General features: G+C 39.6%; 1 protein-coding gene across 2 annotated transcripts in view; it reads left to right on the top strand.

The window, feature by feature from the left end:
• Positions 1 to 21,107, top strand: part of SHQ1 (SHQ1, H/ACA ribonucleoprotein assembly factor) — a 97,180-nt gene that overhangs the window by 23,396 nt on the left and 52,677 nt on the right. For both annotated transcript variants that reach the window (XM_077822797.1, XM_077822798.1), the window contains exons 8-9: positions 17,404 to 17,558; positions 19,360 to 19,413. In XM_077822797.1, coding sequence (XP_077678923.1) covers positions 17,404 to 17,558; positions 19,360 to 19,413 — 209 coding nt within the window. The remainder of the gene's footprint in view (positions 1 to 17,403; positions 17,559 to 19,359; positions 19,414 to 21,107) is intronic.

Below are 21,107 nucleotides of genomic sequence, written 5' to 3'. Positions count from 1 at the left end.
AGTTTTACGTCTAGTTGACTAAGGAATTATTTATGTGTGAGAGTTCCTCATTGTTATCTTCATATGGTAGCTAAAAGAGGTGACTGTTTGGTTGGTTGAGACCTAGCTTGGTAACCTGGCCATCATTATAGGCTTTCATAGTCTATAGGCCCAGATTCAAGGTGAAGATTTGTGAGGACAATCTTGTAGAGTGAGTTTCGTGAGGACACATGTTTGAAATTTTTGGACATTATCCCTCTGTCTGTATCCGTGTCTGTGTTTACTATATATATGTCATCCCTTTGTCTTCAGCTCAGCATGTTATATTATATCTTTTGTGCTTGAGTTTTGATTCAGCGATAAGGATAATAACCTGTCTGTCTGTTTCATTTTGTGTTCTTAATTAGTATTCCTTCCTTTTAAGTCTTTACAGCATTTGTGTACCATTCATCATTTGTGTTCATATTTACAGTAGGAGATTTCAAGTGTAGATAAGCTACTTATTTACAGCAGAATATTTTAAGGGTGGGTAGGCTACGTATTGACCAGATAGATCACTATGAAGAGGAGATTTGAAAGTGGTGCAAGCAAGAGATGGCGAAAACAACTGAGTGAAACAGCAGCTAAGAGCTCAAAGCGAATAACTTCATTTCTCAAACCACTGGAAAACACACCTTACCCAACAAACAATGCTACAGATAATGAAAACTCCGCAACTGCAACAGGTGATATTTCAATGCCAATACATGAACATGAGGACAGTAGTCAAGGAGACGTGCCAACAGTAACAGCTGCAGCAGAAGATCTTGTGTACGATCAAGAAACTCAAGAGCAACAGGAAGGTGTCGATCTTAGGCAGCAAGAGCAATTCATGAGTACTGTACTTGACAGGTTTGACTGTGACTGACATTGGAATTATTGACAAAAACGATGCTGCCCAAATGCAATCTTTTCTTCAAATTAGTTGTTTTGAAATTCCAAGTAACATTCCACAAGATGCTGATAATCATACTTTCCCTACTCATGTTGTGACAAAAACTCTTCCAAATGGTGAGACCTGCACAAGAGAGTGGTTATGCTGGAGTACGGAAAAACAGTCTCTGTACTGTGCACCGTTCTTCATTTTGAACAAAAGTGCTACAAATGCATCGGTTCTCTCTGATCAATCAGGATGGAGCATCAACAGAGGCTGGAGGAAGTTGAAAGACCAGATACCATCACATGAGAGTTCAATGTCACACAAAGAAAACTATGTTGCATGGAAATCAGCCAGTAGGGCAGCATTAGCTGAAAGTTCCGTTGAGAATTTACTTTTGAGTGAACTCTCTACAGAAACTAATAACTGGAAAAAACTTCTTGAGCGGATCCTGAATGTCATCCTTTTTCTTTCTGAGTGGGAATTGTCTTTCTTTGGTTCCAGTCAACATATTGGTGATCGTGCAAATGGAAGCTTTCTGGGCATAGTTGAGCTCCTCAGCAAATATGACCCAGTTTTATCAGAGCATGTTAAACGTGTTTGAGAATCGCAAGAGAGTCAAAAGCACATGCAAGTCCATTATCTCTCCACACGCATACAAAACGAGTTTAATGAGCTATGTGGGTCATTCATACAAACAGCCATTCTTGATGAGATTCGAAATGTCAAGTATTTTTCAATCATTGTTGATGCCACTCCAGATTGTTCTCACAAAGAACAGACTACTATGGTTATTTGATAGGTTAGGATTGTAGACAGCTCAAAATTTTCAATTGAAGAAAGATTTATTTGATAATTTCATGAGAAAAACTGGAAGAGAAATTGCTGCTCGAGTACTAGCAGTTCTAGAAGGTTTTAAGTTAGATTTTCAAGTCTGAATTGGTCAAGCCGATGACAATGGATCTAATATGACTGGGAAGTACAAAGGCATACAAGCAGTTCTGCTTGAGCATAATTCAAACTGTATTTTCCTCAGCTGTGGAAACCACACACTTAACCTTGTAGGTGTTGACTGTGCTGAATCATGCAAGGAGGCAATTACTTACTTTGGAACTATTCAACAAATGTACAATCTCTTCAGTAGCAGTCCACAAAGGTGATAAATTCTGAAGCAGTATCTTCCTGTTTCACTGCATGGGATGTCCAAAACTAGATGGTCTGCACGGATTGATGGTGTTCAACCAGTTGTGCAGCATTTGAATTCAATGAGAGAGTCTTTAAATGAGCTTGAATCTCTCAATCTCACTGCACAGGCTCGAACTGAACTTCAGTCTATTCAAAAGCACGTCTAAATTTGAATACATTCTGATGTCATCTTTGTGGATGAAGCTACTTACAATGATCCACCAAACTAACCTGGTAATTGAAGCACACGATGCTACACTTGATTTTGAGAGGGATAACATTGAAAGTCTTATCGATGGGATGCGATCCTGACTGAGTCCAAATTAGTAGCACAGAGTACTGGCATTTCATCTGAGTTCTCCACCAATCGCAACTTACCTCCTGAATTCGATGCCGAGCAGCATTATAGGGTCAATGTCTTCCTTGTCATCATTGACTCTATTCACTTAGGTCTTACACGTTGATTTGAGTCACTGCAACTAATTTGTACCCTTTTTGGGTTTCTTTGGAAGTTCAATAGACTGAGTAATGAAGATCTGCTTTCTGTAGCTGAACAATTTCAGCAACAGTACAACAAAGAAATCTCAAAAGATCTCAGTGACGAGGTCATCTTCCTCAAACGAATATATTCCACAAACTTTAAATTGGATTGCAAGCCAAAGGAATTGCTTCAAGAAATATTTGAACTTGGACTCTGTGGGGTGTTTCCTAGTATCACAATTGCATTGCATATTTTTGTCAGTTTTCCTGCATCAGTGGCTTCAGGTGAACGCACCTTCAACGTGTTGAAGCAGGTAAAGAACTATCACTGTTCAACTATGGGACAAGAGTGTTTGAATGGGCTCGCCATGCTTAATTAATATATATATATATATAATGTATAACCCTTAAAATAAATATATATAATGTATATGTATAACCCCAGTAATGATTATACAGCTGTACATTATTGGCAAAGTAGTGGTGTCAGAATAAAATAAGTATAGGAGAATAATGACTCTAGTTAGAAAATTTTCTTAATGATTCCTCCACTGATACATTACTGATACATTACTTGTGTGTTTTTCTCCCTTTGCAAACCTAACAGGATATTCTAGATGTATCAAAATAGGAAAGATCTCACCCCCTCCAGGCTCCCACCAGAAGTTCTTTGTTTCTTCACAGAACTGAGGGTAGCCTAGACTCACTCTTTCTTACTTCTTATCAAGACAAGTAGATCTCAGTTCTGCCAGATAGTTAAAGTTGTGCCTAACTTTAGGCATGAGAATAGTCCAATTGAAATCAATGGGATTATTCCCATGCTTAAAATTAAGCATGTGCTTGAATACCTTGCTGAATTGGCCCATACCTAAGCAAAAATTCTTTCTTGGTTCAAGGCTGTAGAAGCAAGAACTCCATAGCAGAGCTTCAGAGAGCAATTTTGAAAACCCCTATTCTTCAGTTCTTTATGCTCTCTGTAGCCTGCCCTCTTCTGTCACATTTCTGACACTATCACTAGGGCAAATTTGCTGAAGTAGCACCAGTGTATGGCCTGGTCTAGACTACAGGGTTAGGGCAACGCAAGGCAGCTTACAGCGACCTAACAGTGTAAGCGTGTACACTAAAATATTGCTCCTGCCGATGTAACTCGCCCGCGACGCTGACGTAATAACTCCACCTCTGTGAGAGGTGGAGCGCTTAGATTGTCGTAGTTAGGTCGAACTCTTCTTATAGCTCTGGTATCTGGCTGTTAAAAATCAGCACACAGCTGTTTCACCTGCACCCTCCACTCTGGCAGGAACTTCTCCCCCTTTGCTTTACAGATATTATAAAGCGCACAGCAGACAGCTATAACCAGAGCCATTCCTAGGGTATGGCAAATTGGGGCAACTGCCCTGGGCCCTGTGCTTTGGGAGGCCCCGTGCTTCCTGAGGAGGTGGGCGGGGAGGTGAGGCATGGGAGGGCGGGGGGAGCAAGGAGGAGCCCCCCTAGCAACCTCCTCCTCCCCCAAGGGCCTCCTGCCTGCTGGCGGGCCCCGCCAATCAGTGTCTCCATCCCAGCACCTACTGCCAATTAGCTGTTTTGCCGCATCTGGAGCAAGGGTGCAGTGCACTCGGGGGAGGGAGAGGTGGGGTGGGGACAGGTCTGGGCGGAGCCGGGGGGAGCACCCGTGGCTAGATAGAAACTTGGCACCTATGTCCTGGGCCCCCCATTCCCTAGGGATGGCCCTGGCTATAACCATGGGGATATTTTTTTCACTGAGGTCTAATCTTGTGAGTAGACAGCACCAGAGGCTTTTCAGGCAGCCAAAGCCACGTTCAACTGTCATTCTGTACCTGCTGTGGTTGAAGTGCTCCTAGCTGCTGTTGAGGTGGCCAGTGTATGGCTTCATGAGCCATGGGAATAAGGGGTAGGCTGGGTCTCCCAGCATCACTATAGGCATTTCAATATCCCCAGTGGTAATCATCTGGTCTGGAAAGAAAGTGCCTGTTTACAGCTTTCTGAACAGGCCTGTGTTTTTAAAGATGCATGCGTCATGCATATTCCCTGACCATCCCAAGTTGATGTCGGTAAAATGTGCCCGGTGAGCCACCAGCACTTGCAATACCATAGAAAAGTAGCCCTTTCTGTTGATGTACTTGTGGCAAGGAGGTCCTGTGCTAGAATAGGGATATGTGTGCCATCTATCGTCCCACTGCAGTTCCTGAACCCCGTTGCTGCAAAACCACCCGCTATGTCCTGCATATTGCCCAGAGTCAAACTCCTTCGTAGCAGGACATGAGTAATGGCCCTGCACGTTTGCATCACAGCAACTCCGCCCCCCCAGTGGATTTCCCAACTCCGAATTGTTTCCTGACTGATCGTTAGCAATCTGGTGTTGCCAGCTTCCACACAGAAATCTCCACTTGCCCTCCACAGCCAGTTCAGTTCTCATTTTGCTGTTGCTGTGCCGGAGGGCTGGGGCGAGCTCCAGACACAGTTCCAGGAATGTGGCCTTGTGCATCCGAAAGTTCTGTAGCCACTGTTTGTCATTCCATACCCGCATAATGATGCGGTCCCACCAGTCAGTGCTTGTTTCTTGGGCCCAGAACTGGCGCTTCATTGTTTGCAGCTGCTCTTTGATGTCCAACAACAACCTTGAATTGTTTCTTTTCATGGTGCACAGCAAGCCAGCCTGCAAAGAATTTTCATATTCCTTTGTGGCTCTGGAAATGCTGCAGGATCAGGCACTCTTTGTTCACAACACTCATCACAGTAGTGCAGAGCTGTGTAGGATCCATGCTTCTTGCAGAGATGGCGGACACAAGGGTTTGTAGAGCTTTTCAAAAGAGGTGTGCAACATTCTGGGATGCAGATAAAATTATGGGATGGAGAAAACTGCATCATGGGACATTGAAACCATATTCCCAGTTACCCCGTGCAACTCGTTTGCTCCCGTGAGGCATTCCAAAACCTTCCCAAAACAGCCTGTGCTAGATAGTAGTGAGGTGCACAGTGGGATAGCTACCCACACTGCACTGCTCTTTGCATTGATGCAAGCACTGCTAGTTGGAGATGCGCACTGCTGAAACAAGGAGCATAATGTGGACATGCAAAAGCAATTTAATGACTGCGGCCGCTGTATGTCGATGTAACTTAGGCTGACTTAATTTTCTAGTATAGACTTGTCCTATATCTCATCACTACTCCCCTTGCTCAGCCCCCCTCTCACCTGTGTTTGTGGATAACCTGTGCTCTCAAGGGTTCGGCAGTACTGGAAGGAACTTGGCAGCTGGTTGGCCAATGGCAGGACATTGCTGGGAGAATGGATGAAAACGGACATAATTGAAAAGTATATTGCGTTTGTAAAAAAGAAGATCTTTTAAGGAACAAAGGTTTGTAAAATGCTGTGTAAGCTAGTAGAAGTTCATGGGAAGATGGTATAAGTCAGTATGATATTTAATTTACTTTCCTATTGAAAATGTTGAACTAAAAAGCAGCTGAATTTTTGTTGTTACTGCTTTTACTAATTTGTCGAGAATTTTTTTTAATGATAAATAGTTTCTTAGAATAAACATTTGATTACTTTTGTTTTTGACTGGGAGGAGTAAGTACAAATGCAGATATCTTTTTGCATGGTATTATAATTAACTGAAGATTTTATTTGTTTATTGCTCTTACTTTCCTCCTTGCTTATTTTCCCTTGTTTTGTTTTTTACCTCTTCAGTTCTCTTAATATCTCATTATCAGTTTTTTTTGGATCTGCTAGTCTCATTAGCATTTAATGCCGTTAGCTGTTTTCTATTCTTACCTTGAATCTACTTTTAATTAACCTTTTCTGTCTCTTCCTTCAGCTTTTATGTACACTGTATATTTTGTCTTCCTCTAATTTGCTGTTTCATTTGTCCTAAGTGGTTTTTTTCTTTTTTGTCCCTTATATTTTTATTGTTTATTGCAATCATTGCATCTCCAGTTCATTGTTTTCTTCCTGATTTTTCTTCTCAGCTTGAATGGCAGTCATCAGGCTATTAAGATCACTGAAAAACTGCTTTTGCTGCACAATGCTTGGGATGCCAGTGGAAACATTAGAGCAGGGGTGGCCAACCTGTGGCTCCGGAGCCACATACGGCTCTTCAGAAGTTAATATGTGGCTCCTTGTACAGGCACCGACTTTCCAATGTGCTGTGGGGTGCTCACTGCTCAAACCCTGGCTCTGTCCCCACTCCACTCCTTATTGCCCCCTCCCCTGAGCCTGCCATGGCCTTGCTGCCTCTCCCACCCTCCCCGAGCCTCCTGCACACCATGAAACAGCTAATTGAGAGGGATGGAGAGGCAGTGGTTGGTGGGGCTGCTATTGGGTGGGAGGCGCTTGAAGCGGGGGCGGGGGAGCTAATGCGGGGCTGCTGACGTATTACTGTGGCTCTTTGGCAATGTACGTTGGTAAATTCTGGCTCCTTCTCAGGCTCAGGTTGGCACCCCTACATTAGAGACTAGACTTCATCTTCATTGTGTTTGTGTCAAAAGTATCATTTCAGGGATCGACACCTTTTTCTTAAACTGACAGTCTCAGATTTTTGTTCATGCTTACAATGTCTAAGGCAAGTCAAATAATCCTTAAAAAAAAAAAAAAAAAAGCCTACCTAATTACATAGCCATTCCCATGACGGGGAAACTTTTGAAAGGCTCCCTTTCTTGCTGCTAAGGTTCACATTAGAGTCTTGCTTCTACAGAATCCAGATGAAAGGCTTTACATTTTGTAACGGTCACATTCAGCTTAGTTAAAAGTTCATTTTTACTTTATTTCAAAATGCTCAACAGTAAAACTCCTTTTTAGGCAATACAAAAGTCTTCAAAGACTCAGGCTGACACATATATTTAATATAGCATTTACATGCTCCAGGGATCACTTGTTTTATTTACAGTAATCCATCATGCTTACCAGTGACCAGTCTGTCTGACTTTTTTTAAAGAACAGCAACAGTTTTTCTTTTTAAAGACTGAACCTTTCCATAAGCCTGTAAATTTCCAAAAAAATATAGCTTGTTCACCTGCACATCTACCAATGTGATATATACTAGCATGTGCCAGCAATGCCCCTCTGCCATGTACATTGGCCAAACCGGACAGTCTCTACGCAAAAGAATAAGTGGACAGAAACCAGATATCAAGAATCATAACGTTCAAAAACCAGTAGGAGAGCACTTCAATCTCCCTGGACACTCAATTACAGACTTCAAAGTCACCGTTCTTCAACAAAAAAAAAAAAATAAAAAAACACACTCCAACAAGAAACTGCAGTACTGGAATTAATTTGCAAACTGGACACCATCAGATTAGGCCAGAATGAAGACTGGGAGTGGCTGGGTCACTACAGAAAAATAATTTTCCCTCTGTTGATACTCTCATCTTCTTGTCAACTGCTGGGAATGGGGCACATCCACCTTGATTGAATTGGCCTCGTTAGCACGACAAAAAATAATTTTCCTTCTGTTGATATTCACACCTTCTTGTCAGCTGTTGGGAATGGGCTACATCCACCCTAACTGAATAGGCCTCGTTAGCACTGACCCCCCACTTGGTAAGGCAACTGCCATCTTTTCATGTGCTGTATATTTATACCTGCTTACTGTATTTTCCACTCCATGCATCTGGTGAAGTGGGTTATAGCCCATGAAAGCTTATGCCCAAATAAATTTGTTAGTCTCTAAGGTGCCACAAGGGCTCCAAATAAATACAGTTACTTGGAGTTTCACAGGTTGACAATGTTGTGGCTATCTTACTGCCTTCTGAAGTCTTCCTTGGATTCACTGCATAGGTGACATTAGTGGCACTGATTTGCCCTTCAGCAAATACTTTTCATATGGTGAAAAATTATGATTTATGTACCACCAAAAATTTGCTAGGCTCTTTGCTAATATATTTGAAAAGCAAGCTCCTTCTCCTGAAATATTACAGTCTAAAAAGGTGACACAAACATAAAGGAGAAGAAAGGATTATATCTTTTTTGATATATCTTACAGAGAATTACAGGTTTGTTTTTCATGGACCATGGAAAAATAGTTTTGGGGAGGGCTTGTGGAAGAGAGAAGTTGAGATTCATGGAGGACTCTCCCATGTAATGGCTGCATGGGAGAAGGTCTAGAAATGCTTGTGGGAGAGAGGACAAAGGAAGTAGGGAGAGAGATGGAATTGGTAGGAAACAGGAGAGTGATGAATATTCAGGAATGAGAGGTAGGCATTAGCAGAAACTTGAAATTGAGAACATGGAGTTTGAAATGGATGTGGAAGCATTCAAGGGACTGTAAAGAGGGTGATGTGTTTGGAGCGATGGACAAGGCAGGTGAGTTTGACAGCAGCAAAGATGTTTAACTCAATGCACTTTGTATTTTTTAGGTTTCCAATACGGTATATTGTTGAATATTCGGAGGGCAGAGACTCTTTCTTATTGTCTGTTGTACAGCATCTAGCTCTTTTGGATCCTGAGTGGAGTGTCTAAGCACAGTTGAAATCACAATAATAATAATTATAATAATACATATTGCTGTATAATATCACAGAAGTAGACCCATTTTACAACTGTGTAGACTGACACCAAGAAGGTTAAGGAATTTGCTCAGTGTCATAAAGTCATTGGCAACACTGGAAGTAGAATTTACAGTGAAACACTCTGACTGTTTGATAGTTATTCGCTCCCTTTAAAGGATGTTAAACCATACTGACTCTAATATTAAGAAGCAATTTGAAACACAGTCATATATGTTCCTGACAATGTGCAGCCACTCCAAAAAAAAAACAAAAAAAAAAAAACAACAACCCCAAAACCAAACCTTATCTGTGCAGACCTATGTCATTGCTGGGTCCACTACATGTTACCATTGAAGAAACGGTATTTTTTTTTAAAAAAAAAATTAGTTTAATTTAAACAGCTCTTTTTTAAGGAAATGATCAAGTTGCTCTATAATAGGTGCCTGATAATCTCTTGTAATATGTGTCTTGTTCTGAGTTTGCCATGATAACCTTTATTTTTGTTCTGTCTCTTACATTTTGAGCTTGTGAAAAATGCTCATGTAGTTAAACTGTGGCGATAAAAGACATCATCTGGGCACTGACTAATGTATAAAATATTTTAAATCAAGTTTAAGAATTTGTGTATGTAGAACACAGTAGGTGATAGCTGATGCTACTTTGCAGGAGATTAACCTTAAATACTATGAAAATATTGTTTGACAAAACACATTGATAACACAGAAGCGTGCGTAGCACACATTTAAAGAGGCAGAAGATGTAGTTATGCATTTATTCTGCTAAACTATGCAGAATTTTTTAAAAAGTAGAAAAATAATATGAATAACTAGATAGGTGTTTTCGTATGTTAATGAGCAGTCTCAGGCTTGGGTAATTTATAATTCAAAGTCCTTGATAAATGGAAAGATCTTTATTTGTCAACTAGAAGAAATATATTTCCTCTGGGGAGAGATTTTATTAAGGACACCTGGCACTTTGTATCAGCTAAATTAATGAATGTCTCACCACTTTATCTTTGGGGAATTGTTGCAAATCTTCTTTGCCAACCTCTAGTGAGCTTAAATTTTCTCTGTATATATTAGTTCCAGTTGAATATATGTTATAAGATACACTCTTGTCCTCTTCAAAACATATACCTCTTCATATATTTCTGTCATTCATGCCCTCTCACTGTTATGGCTTGGGGAGCTTGATCACCTTTTTGCATGGTTTATGTTGCTTTTCACATTAACAGTAAGAGATGTAGTATTTGTTGCACACGCACACTTCCCTCCTAAAATCCAGATTTCAGATATAGACTCCAATTACTTTTTATTAGTGGCAAACTTTTTAAAAAGTCAGTTAACATTTGCCATTTGTTTGTTACTTTTTCCACTGAGATAGCTAGGAACACAAGGTTTGGATTATTTCTTGTTCCTGATCATGTCTAACCTTGTGGCCAGTAAGCATGTGAATTATTTTCCACTACTAGGGAAACAAACCTGAGTTTGCTTGTAATTTGTGATTCCTCACTCTACAACTGGCCTGTAACGAGGATATAATACCTATTGCTACTGACACGTAAGGGGGCATCCTTTGTTTGTTCAATTAGTGGAGACCTATGATTTTTGGAGAAGGAGGTTCGAGCTAGTATTCTCCGTAGTGTGTGTGGTACATTTGATGGCTGACCATGGTGTGTGTACAGCTGTGCAACTATAGGAGTATAGGAATTACCGGGATAGACCAGAGCCAACCTGTGGTCCATCTAATCCAGTTACCTCTGTATGACAGTGGGCAGTGCCAGATGCTTCTGAGGGATTATTTAGCTTCTCTGACATATCATTCTCCTTAATAGCTCTCTTATTGTCAGGTAGCAATCTTCTGTAGATTTTCAGACTCTGATATTGTGATGCTCTGATTGTGCATAGGAATCAACCAGATCTGCTGCTTCCTGTTCAGAACCCAGGGATTTATCCTAAATGGCTTCTCTGATCTCCTTAGGGCATATACTCAGGAAATCGTCTTGTTCAAAAGGTCAAATAAATGGTCATAATTCTCAGTCCCTTTGCCCATTTTCTCATGGAATCACATATCTTATATTCATATTCTCTGTGACTCATCATTCTAAACCTTACTGTATACATTTTTGGGCAAATTGAAATATTTGCAATACAGCCCTTTACAATTCACTATATATCGAAGTTTGTTTAGTTTCCATTTAATTAAATACACTTAATGCTTTACCGAAGAGCTTTGCTGCTAGCAGGGAGACTTCCGTGTCTTCTGGAATTTTATGTAATTCACACAGTCTCTTCAAAGTAGTGAAATATTCTTTAATACAATGTATCTGTTTGTGTACAGGGCTCAGTGGGTCCCAAATGGGTGTTTTTTGGGGAAGATCGATTACTGCTTGAGGATTTTCTGTTTTTAGTTCCCATATACTGAGTTCATGTTGGCATTGCTGCCCTTTCTCTTCTTGCTGTAGTTTGATCTGAAAGGTTTCCAGTTGCAATTTTTCTCTCTCCAGCTATATCCATCCTGGGCTCCATTATAAGCTGGAGGGTCTGTCTCCTCCCATCACTGTAGGTTGTGGAACTGCAGATATGCTTTGGAGAGCCGGGTGCACTCCATGGAGCCTGTCAGAAGCACTCCATGGAGCCGTCCAACCTTTTACCTGCAGAGAAGATGCAGAGGTCTGCACAGAACTCTTCTATTTTATTTCTTGTGTATTTGGCATACGTTTCTTTGTTCATACTGCCCTTGCTGCTGTTCTGTTTACCTAATGCTTTCCTTTGTTCTATTTCATTTATCCAAAATAAACAGAAAACAGCAAACTGTAACCTTATCTTATTGTTCCCAGCCTTCTCACTCTGAATCACTTAGAAATCTAATTTACCAGTGCTTGAAGTGTGAACTTCAGTCAACCAGCAAGCAGCATGTAAATCCTACAATTGACTGTGTCACTGATATGCTCCTCAGGAGAGTCCAGAACCATAAGCCATCTCTTACCCTTCCGCCTTAGCAAGAATGAGCTTTGCTGAAGATTAGACTGTATCAGCTTCCTCCCACACCAGTCTGTCCGCTTCATCAGCAAACATCTCGAGACTTTGCCAGTCTTAACCTTGACTTGCAGGTAGTACTCGGTGAACCAGTTCCTGAGTTCCCCAGAGATATCTCTCTGTAAGTGTCCAATCTCTCTCACTTTTTAGAGACTAAAACTTAATTTTATGAAGTTACAATTTTTGCCAAAGTGATTTTCTTTCTTACATTAAATTACTAGCATCTCTAACCCTCCAGGCCAGAGGATCCAATGTTCACAGAATCAGAGGGTGCCGTCCCTTTTGTTCCGTAAGTGACAGATAACTAGAATGTCTTTTTTTCTCCCCTTATATTTCCCAAAGTCCATTGTCTCTGCCTACAGAGCCAGGAAGACTTCCTGGAGAGTGTGTACTCTGTCCCCCAGTATGCCCACAGTGCTGTTTCTGCTGACACTTATCAGCTTGAATACTTTGTTTACCTTTTATGTAAATGTACTTTCATTGTCCTCTGCCTGTAATCAAGCCAGTCAGACAGGTAAATCCACATTGTGTTGTCTAGGGCAGGCTTGACTTATGCCCTGTCTCCAAAACACATTTTAAGAACATATTTCCAACACACATACATAACTCTTTATGCACAACCCATACATTAATCACGCAATAATATTCATGACCAATGTGTCACCAGCTTTCATAAAAGACCTTATTCGATACACTTTTGTAGTACAATACTATTGTATATAATCAGTTGATTCAGTTGCTTATTCTTTGGGGTTGAGACCCTATGGTCTCCCCCGTGTGTCTGGACCCTGATTGTCACAGATATACTTAACCAAAGACTTGAAAAGGTAAGATTTGTTGTTTGCCTTTAGGATATATCTACACAGTTTGTAGCAGACTGCAGCAACAAGTGTCCGAGTCCAGGATCATAGACTCGGACTTGGGTTACCACGCTAGCAATAGCTAGATGTTGCAGCTCAGGCTCTGAATCCTAAGGAGGGGGTGGGTTTGCAGCTTGGGCTGGAGCTTGTACTCCAACGTCTTCATAGCTGTTGTAAGTGTTGTAGCTCGAGTCTGTTGACCAAGGCTCTGAATGCTGCAGGCCATGTAGACATATCCTTAGATTCCCTGTTACACTTTCAGCTTTTCTGTCTTCCATTTTGACATAGTTTGTGCTCTTTTATGTTGGCCTCGATAGGGTGGAATTTCCATTTATACATGATTCTGCAATAGATCTCAGAATAGCCTCTTACTGAGGTTTCTCTATTGGAAGCTAGTTGAAATTTAAAAGTGACTTGTTTTCCAATTTGATATTACTGTAAGTGCGGACACCCTGATGCGACAGCTTCGGTTATCACAGTAGAGCCCACCCTAGCATAGCAAAATGCAAATGTTTTCATGGTATGTTCTTTCAGAAATCAGTTTATTTCAAATGTATTAAAACGTTGCACATGGCGGCTTATAGATAAGTTAGTGTAAATGAACCAGATAATTCACTGAAAAAGTCAATAAGAGATTCCAAAACTTACAAAAGATCTCTTTGTAAGTTTTGGAATCTAAATATAAGGAATAGATGCTAAATCATTCTGTATTGATGGAGAATAAGGGTTGAATTACCATCATTCTTGCTAAATTATCATTTCTCACTAAACCATGGCAACAGAAAGAGATCAACTTTTTCAAGACATAACAAAAGCTTGAATTTCTGGGAATTTGGAACTAAGTTGGCTTCATTCCTCAGAAATGTTTAGTTCACAAAGAAGTTTGCAAAGAGCTAAAATCAAAGCATGTAATGCTTATGAAGTAGATGAGACATTGAAGATTTTCAAAAAGAAGCATGTACAATTTTTTTTCCATTTGCAGTCTGATGCTTTAAGAGAGTGTGTGTGTATGTATGTGCTGGAGCCTTTGGTGTCCATTATGTTTGTAACATTTTATGGTATGTTTGGATAAACTCTTGTGCCAAGATCCTGGGATAAAGAAGACTGCACTTCTTATGGAGAAGATTGTAACCATGAGGATGTGGATTGTATAAAAACTGTGAGCAATATTCCAGTGTAAACACACATTTCCTGGATTTACTGGAATTGTTGGAAGAATGTGACATGGTTGTGTTAAAGAGAAGGGGTTTATGCATAAAAGAGAAATTTGTTTACGTGATATAACTATGAGAAATACTCTAATAATTCTAAGGAAATGTACTTAATATTTTCTACGTAAGGTAACTGAAGAAAAGACAGTGTGCTAAACAACACACTGCCACACCACGAGCAACACCACCACTCAAACACTGACATAAAGTTTCTTGATAGTCTTAATGAAAATTTTTAGATCAGGTTCCTTGGCTTCTTAATTTGACTTAAAAGAGATTTCTTGTTGACGTAGCCTGAGGTTTGCACAAGGATCATTTCTGGTCAGTCATCCTATCTCTTCTGTAGTTTAAGGATAATTCCAGGGTCCTTTTGCATTGCATTTAAGCAGTGATCAGAAACATTACCTTTGGGTTCCTTTAAAAAACAAGTCTTGTGAGAGAGCAGAAATGAGCAGAAAATTTTCACTTGTATTATTTTATATGTGGGACTAATTTTCTATGTGTACACTAGAGATTGTGCCACTACAGTCAATTTTGGATTCAGATAGAAATTTTTCCCCGGAAAATCTAACAGCAAAAATCTTTTACTGATGTGTTGAATGGCTAACATAATATATCAAGTACTACATTATCTAGGGATTCATCTATCTGCAGGACCCAGACGTGTTCTTAGTATTCTGCTCCCGACAGCTAATCAAAACACATGATTTTTACTTGACACTTTAAGAATGCCAGTAGGGCAGTAAATGCGGTTATTCATATCTGTTCTTGGAATAAACCTGAACAGAGGATATGTTGTATTTATTCATATTTATAAAAGTGTCTGTAACAGTGCACTAGTTGCAGAACAATAATTCTATATACAGTCAAAACTCAGTTAAAATGGTCATAAAAGGACCTCCCAACCCATTGAAATAGGCTTCTCCTGGTCCTTGCAACACAGATTGGCTTCTCTTCCTGCATTGTGGAAAAGTATGGGAAAATAGCATATTACTGAAGATAATCAAATCTGAGTGGTGTCAGAGCAAAGGCGGAAGTCGGTTCCAACATTCCAGACAGCACCTTGCCACCAGAACATTTTTTGTTTAAACTTAATGGCTGTAAGCTTGAGCATCTCAGAAAGTTGCAACTGCAACATTAATACATAAGGAATAACGTGACTCTTCAAATAGCTGAGACTGAAACAATTTAGTTCTTTAGAACTCAAAATCAACAGCTAAAATGGCAGACCATGCAAATCAGGACGCATGAGTGTAATGTATTCCCTACTGATAATATAGTAAGCAGGCAGCCTCTTAGTATGCTTAGAAAGTAGGCAGACTCATTCTCTACCAGCTACAAATTCTAAATGGATTTACAGTACAGCCTCATGTGAAGCACATTGGTGTAATCCAGCCTTAAACTGTAAAGAGAAAGTTGGCCCTGGTGATGTCTGTATATGAAAGAAAAGGCCGTGACCTCCTTGACAAGTACAAGTGATGGAAAGAGAGCTTGGTAGTTGCTACTACGTGACATCTGAAAGCAGCTGGGGAACCAAAAAGGCACTCAAATTGTGAACCTGAGTCGCAGATGGCAGGCTTGCTCCTTCGTTTAAAGGCTCTAATACAACTGTGGTCAGTTTTGGGGTACTTCTTGTAGTACGTAATAACTTCAGTTTTCCTGCATGCTTACTATTAATTAACTCCAATAACTCAGTCTCTACCACCTAGCCCTTATCTAATTCCAGTCTCCGTGGGCTCTGGATCTGGGTTAATTTTTCAGTTGTATCAGATGTCTCCAGTGATTTGAAGAGAGAGCAGGGTGTTGACAGCATGCGGAAGGCAGGTATACCATGCCTTCCCATTAAACCCTCCTCACGGCCCCCATAGGGAACAGGAAGAGAGAAAATAGAACCCTGTGTCAGAAAATCCTTGGCTCAGAAGGGCAATTGCCCAGTCCTCTTTTCTGGGTAATGTAAAAAAGAAAGGAGAATAGCTGTTCTAGAGCCAATCCCAGTCTGTTCCTGTGAAGGTTTGAGACATTCAGACATTCAGTATCAAAAGCAACCAACAGAAAAAAATTAGCATGAACACTGGGGGGTGACAGGCTGAATGAATGGCGAAATGGACTTCAGTGGGGACAGGATTTCACTCTTGATCTTCATTCAGCACTGGGAGGCGATTGTCAGCCAATACAACCAGCACAGCTTCTAAACCTTATCCAGGCCTAAAAATCAAACTTGACGGGGTTCAGAGAGACAGAATTACTCTTGTTTTCATTCTTTCTCTTATCATTTCTTTATCCTGCCACTGCTCTGGGAATGCTAATATCTAGGTTCCTTGGTAAGAACTTCAGAAATGTTCAGTCACTGTCTTTGGCCCTGATTTTGCATAAAGCTCTGTACAGGATACCCCTGCAACCTCACTGAGCCCTGGCATTTTCAGAATGGTTCTAACATGGGTACAGGGGTCTGCCTAAGCAGAGTAACTTGCATTATCGGGGCACTGGCAATCCTAAAAGCCTATGCACTTGTCTACATGGGGAGAAAGCTCACAGTAACAGGTGTGCACTAGTTACTCCACACTAACTCCCTGTGTGGGCACTTCAGTGTCCACTGACAGAGCCTTTGTGCTCACTAGCTTAATGCACTTTGGAAGAGTATTAAGCTAAACCACCTGAGGGCACTCTTAGTGCACAGTAAGAGTGTCCACAGAGGGAGTTAGTGCGGAGTAGCTACAATTGTACTTTAAATTCACACCCTGGCTTACTGCACATTAAACTTCCCTGTGTAGTTAAACCCTAAGTCGAGTTAATACGTGTTCAGTAAAATATTGATAATAATCAAAGTAAGAATGACTTAGGCTTTTTGTCTCAGAGATATGTAATGTTGTAATGGGCAACTCCCTTACCACTTCAAAAGTTATTTTTCCGCCCTTGGTATCCTGCTCTTAATTGATTTAAACTCGTTAGTCTGACCTCACACTTGGTAAAGCAACCCCCCATCCTTTCATGTATTTATACCTGCTCCTGTATTTTCACTCCATGCATCCAATGAAGTGGGTTCTAGCCCACAAAAGCTTATGCCCAAATAAATTTGTTAGTCTCTAAGGTGCCATGAGGACTCCTTGTTGTTTTTGCTTTAAATATGTGATTGTTAACCAGTTTGCTTTCATGGGATTGTGGAAGAAGTATATCTCTTTGTAAAAGGAATATTTTGGTTTTTAATTTGTAATCTGTTTTACTTTTTTTAGTCTCCTGGTCAGAAGAAGAGAGAGAGCAGCTGAGAAAATTCACAAATAAATCTTACCTGCTAGATAAAAGAACCCGTCATCAAGTGTATTTCAGTTTAATTGATATCCTTCTGGCATACTGCTATGAAATTTGTATTACTGAAGGAGACAAAAATGTAAGTTTTTTTTTTCCTTCATGAAACTTCAGAAGTGGCTCAGCAGCCAATCTACAAGACATTGCATTGTCTCCCACAAGGCATAGCTTTTAAAGTGCACTTTGTTCGAGAATTTAAAAAGTGAGGACTGAATGTTAAATTTCTAGATTAGCCTAATGGACAGCAGCTTAGAATTGGTATCATTCCAAATGATTTTTATGCTGGTGCGACAGGTCTGAAGCATCACTTAGCTGTGGTAGCGAAAGGGAAAGAGGGTGTGGTGCAGGAGTTATGAAAACAAATGAATCACTTCAGGTTATTTCTTGGATCATTGCTATGCTATGACTTGATTATCTAGATAGGGACTACATGAAAGGACAGCTGTTTAATACTGGTTTTTTTATTTTTTTTTTCTGGGTAGTTTTATAATAGTTCAAATTGTTTGTTTGTCACAACAGTGTGTGTTTGGTTATGTAAAATGTCATTGGTGGGCGTGTAGGATGAAGGACAGGGTTCTGGAGTTCCACAGAAGCTGCTATTTTGAATTGCTTCTGTTCAGGGAATTCCATAACTCTGAAGCTTTAAAACAACTGTTTTTTGTTTTAAAATGTCTCTTAGAGCACAGGTATTAGTTATGGGAAACAGTCAGTAAACTAAAGCAAAACTTTTGAAACCTTCAGAGTAGCCACAGAAAACTTTGGCCCCAATTCTGAGTACTCCCTTTCCCCTAGCTCACCACAGGTTGTGGGGCTTGCCCTTCTCCTGTGAAAGAGTAACCATAAGTCTCCCCTTACTTACATTCTGTTTCCCATAGCCTCTGATGGGCCATAGGAAACAGAACAGCCAGAGCACCGTGTTCTTCAGCTATGTTCTCTTCCCTTCCCCAAAACAGCCTTAGCACACTCTCCCCCCTCCCCCCCCCGGCTCCCCGCCACAGATTGGGAGAGGGGGCAGCATAGAGCTGTACTTTGGCCAGGAAGGTGCCCTGCAAACCAGTGTTGATATTCTCTGAGAGCTGTTACTTCCCCTTTTTAAACAATCCTGCTCTCCTGATTGGAGTGAATCCTTAAGAATAGACATTAGAATTGTGTGCAGAACTTTGCAGGTCTGTACAGTTCAATGGTATAATAATAATACTTATTACTAATATAGCACTTCTATTTTCAGTGTGCTGTACAAACACACACAACTTTATCCTTACAATAGCCCTGTTAGGTAAGGTAATAAATATTGTTATGCTAATTTTTTAATGGGGAAATGGAGACATGCAGAAGTTAAATGATTTGTCCAAGGTCACAAATCAAAGTAAAATCAGAGCCAGGATTATAATTCAGGAATTCCTGGCTCCTAGCCCTTCTCATTCCGCTAGAGCATACTACCTTACAAATCCCATGAATCTGCCATAGTTTAAAAAGAACCACACTGTACATGCACTGCTGGATTTAGGTCCCCATTTGGAAGCCAAAAACATTGAACAGTTTTTAGGAAAAAGAGGCATTTCAGTTTGAGCTGTGTTGATTCACTCGGCAGACATTCAAGGTGCTGTTGCTCGGAGGAAAGTGTATTTATTAAGAGAGAGAATTCCTCTAAAATGCAGTTTTTCTGTGATTGCTGTTGTGTGTGAAAGGCTTTATGCATAAACTAGATATTCCCAGTTATTTAAATACACATGTCATAAGTATTCTTAACCTTTGCAATTTTAAACATTTAAATGACTACTGGCAGAATATTATTTGAAAATAGTTTACCTGCAATTTTGAATGTTGAATTAAATAATATTTGCTTTATTCTATTTCCCCCCCCACCCAAAAAAAAAAATCAGGTAGAGTCATCATGGAATATCAGGAAACTGAGTGCAACTTTGTGCTGGCTCGAGGTAAGGTGAATTTCAAGAACTTTCGTGTTGGTTAAAATACCATTATTACTGTATGTTATGTTCTGCTCATTCATAACTATAGATGTATTGAATGTTTTAAATTTCCTTTTGCTGTATGTAGTTATTTTAATTAATTACATGTTGTAACTTCCAAAACTGACTACAGAATTATTTAAAGTGGATCTTTTAGGAAGTGCAGTAGACGTTTCCAGGCTAAGCTTATTGTAAGTGAGATATTTTTGGACTACACAGATATCTGGTAAAGTTTTGATATCATTGTCACCACCGTGGAGCAAACTGTAATATCCATTAGGTGGAACACTGATGTATATAAAGACGAGCAGTATAGAAAAAGTAAAACAAATACTTTGGCAAGGTGTCTGCATCTGATAAGTAAGCCGGAACAAAATCAGGTGCTTTCTCTTGCTCACATGGAGTGGACTGACACTCTGAAGAAGCATTAAATATATAATTCTTACCACATAAACTTTTTTCCTTAAATTAATACAGTTTACTTATCTGGTTGGATGTGGTTTGTGGTATGTCAGTAAGGATATTATAGTAAAGCTATGGTCTGACTAAACTAGGATTTTTCCTGCTGTTATGAAAAAATAGTAGTTTCTTTACCAGATTGATACTGTAATATAGTAAAATATTTGTCAAGTAGGCATATTAAATGCAACCAAATTTGTAGCACTAGAAAATAATAGTATAAAACTCCAGCTGTTTGAACAAAAGCCAGAGATAATCTTCCTATTTCACTGGCTGAGAGCAGCATTGGATGGTAAGACAGCTGCTGTCAATCAGAATGTTTGAAAAGTATCTTAAAAATTGACTACAAAAACTGGCAAGTGGCTTTATTTTACTGGGCAATTAGTTTTAGAAAGGATTATTCTAATTGTTATCTTTTTCACACTGAGCTCTCTCACACACAAGCATATTACCTGTTTGAAGGGATACTGACCATGTATTACTTTAAAATAGTTGTGTAGTTCTATCTTCATGTTTCTCTGATTAAATTTTTTGATTTAAAATGGTTTTGAGGCATTAAACTTTATTTCTGTCAAAGAAGGTAATCATGGCATGGGAAAATGGAAGTAAGAACAAATATAATAAAGAGTACACACAAATTGCAGTATCATGCAAATTTGCTTTAATGACTAGAAGTCCCTTTTTTAATGAATGACTGATGGACAATCAAGATAAAAACATATGGATGAAACGCATTTGTTTTGCTAGAAAATTCTCTCATCCTGAGCACCAGCTGACAGAAAACACAAGATATGAATGTCAAATGTTGTTGTGATACTCAAGTACAAAATCATTATGGATCACTGCGTTTGCAAATTACTAAGGGGCGGATTAATAACTTTACTTTATGACAACACACATATGTCTTTATAAAGTTTTTATATATAACAAAAACATTTAAATATTAAATCAAATAAATGTATACTCTTTAAAGAAAGACATGATAGAAGCTAGTGTATTATGTAAGGCGATGCACTATAAAAGGGTACTGTCAGAATTGACAGGCCAAGTTATATCTATTTAAAATATTCATATTTTACTTCATCCTGCTTCTGTGATTCCTAAAAACTGGTTTATACCAGCAAACAAGGATTGTAGCACATTTTAAACTGAAACTGTTCTTCTGGGTGATATTATAATAAAAAACCCATAGTAAGGAGTTT

Source organism: Eretmochelys imbricata, chromosome 7 (genome assembly GCF_965152235.1).
Source record: "Eretmochelys imbricata isolate rEreImb1 chromosome 7, rEreImb1.hap1, whole genome shotgun sequence".
Classification (NCBI taxonomy): Eukaryota; Metazoa; Chordata; order Testudines; family Cheloniidae; genus Eretmochelys; species Eretmochelys imbricata.
The sequence above is the reverse complement of the archived record's forward strand: the minus strand, read 5'-3'. Positions and strand labels throughout refer to the sequence as shown.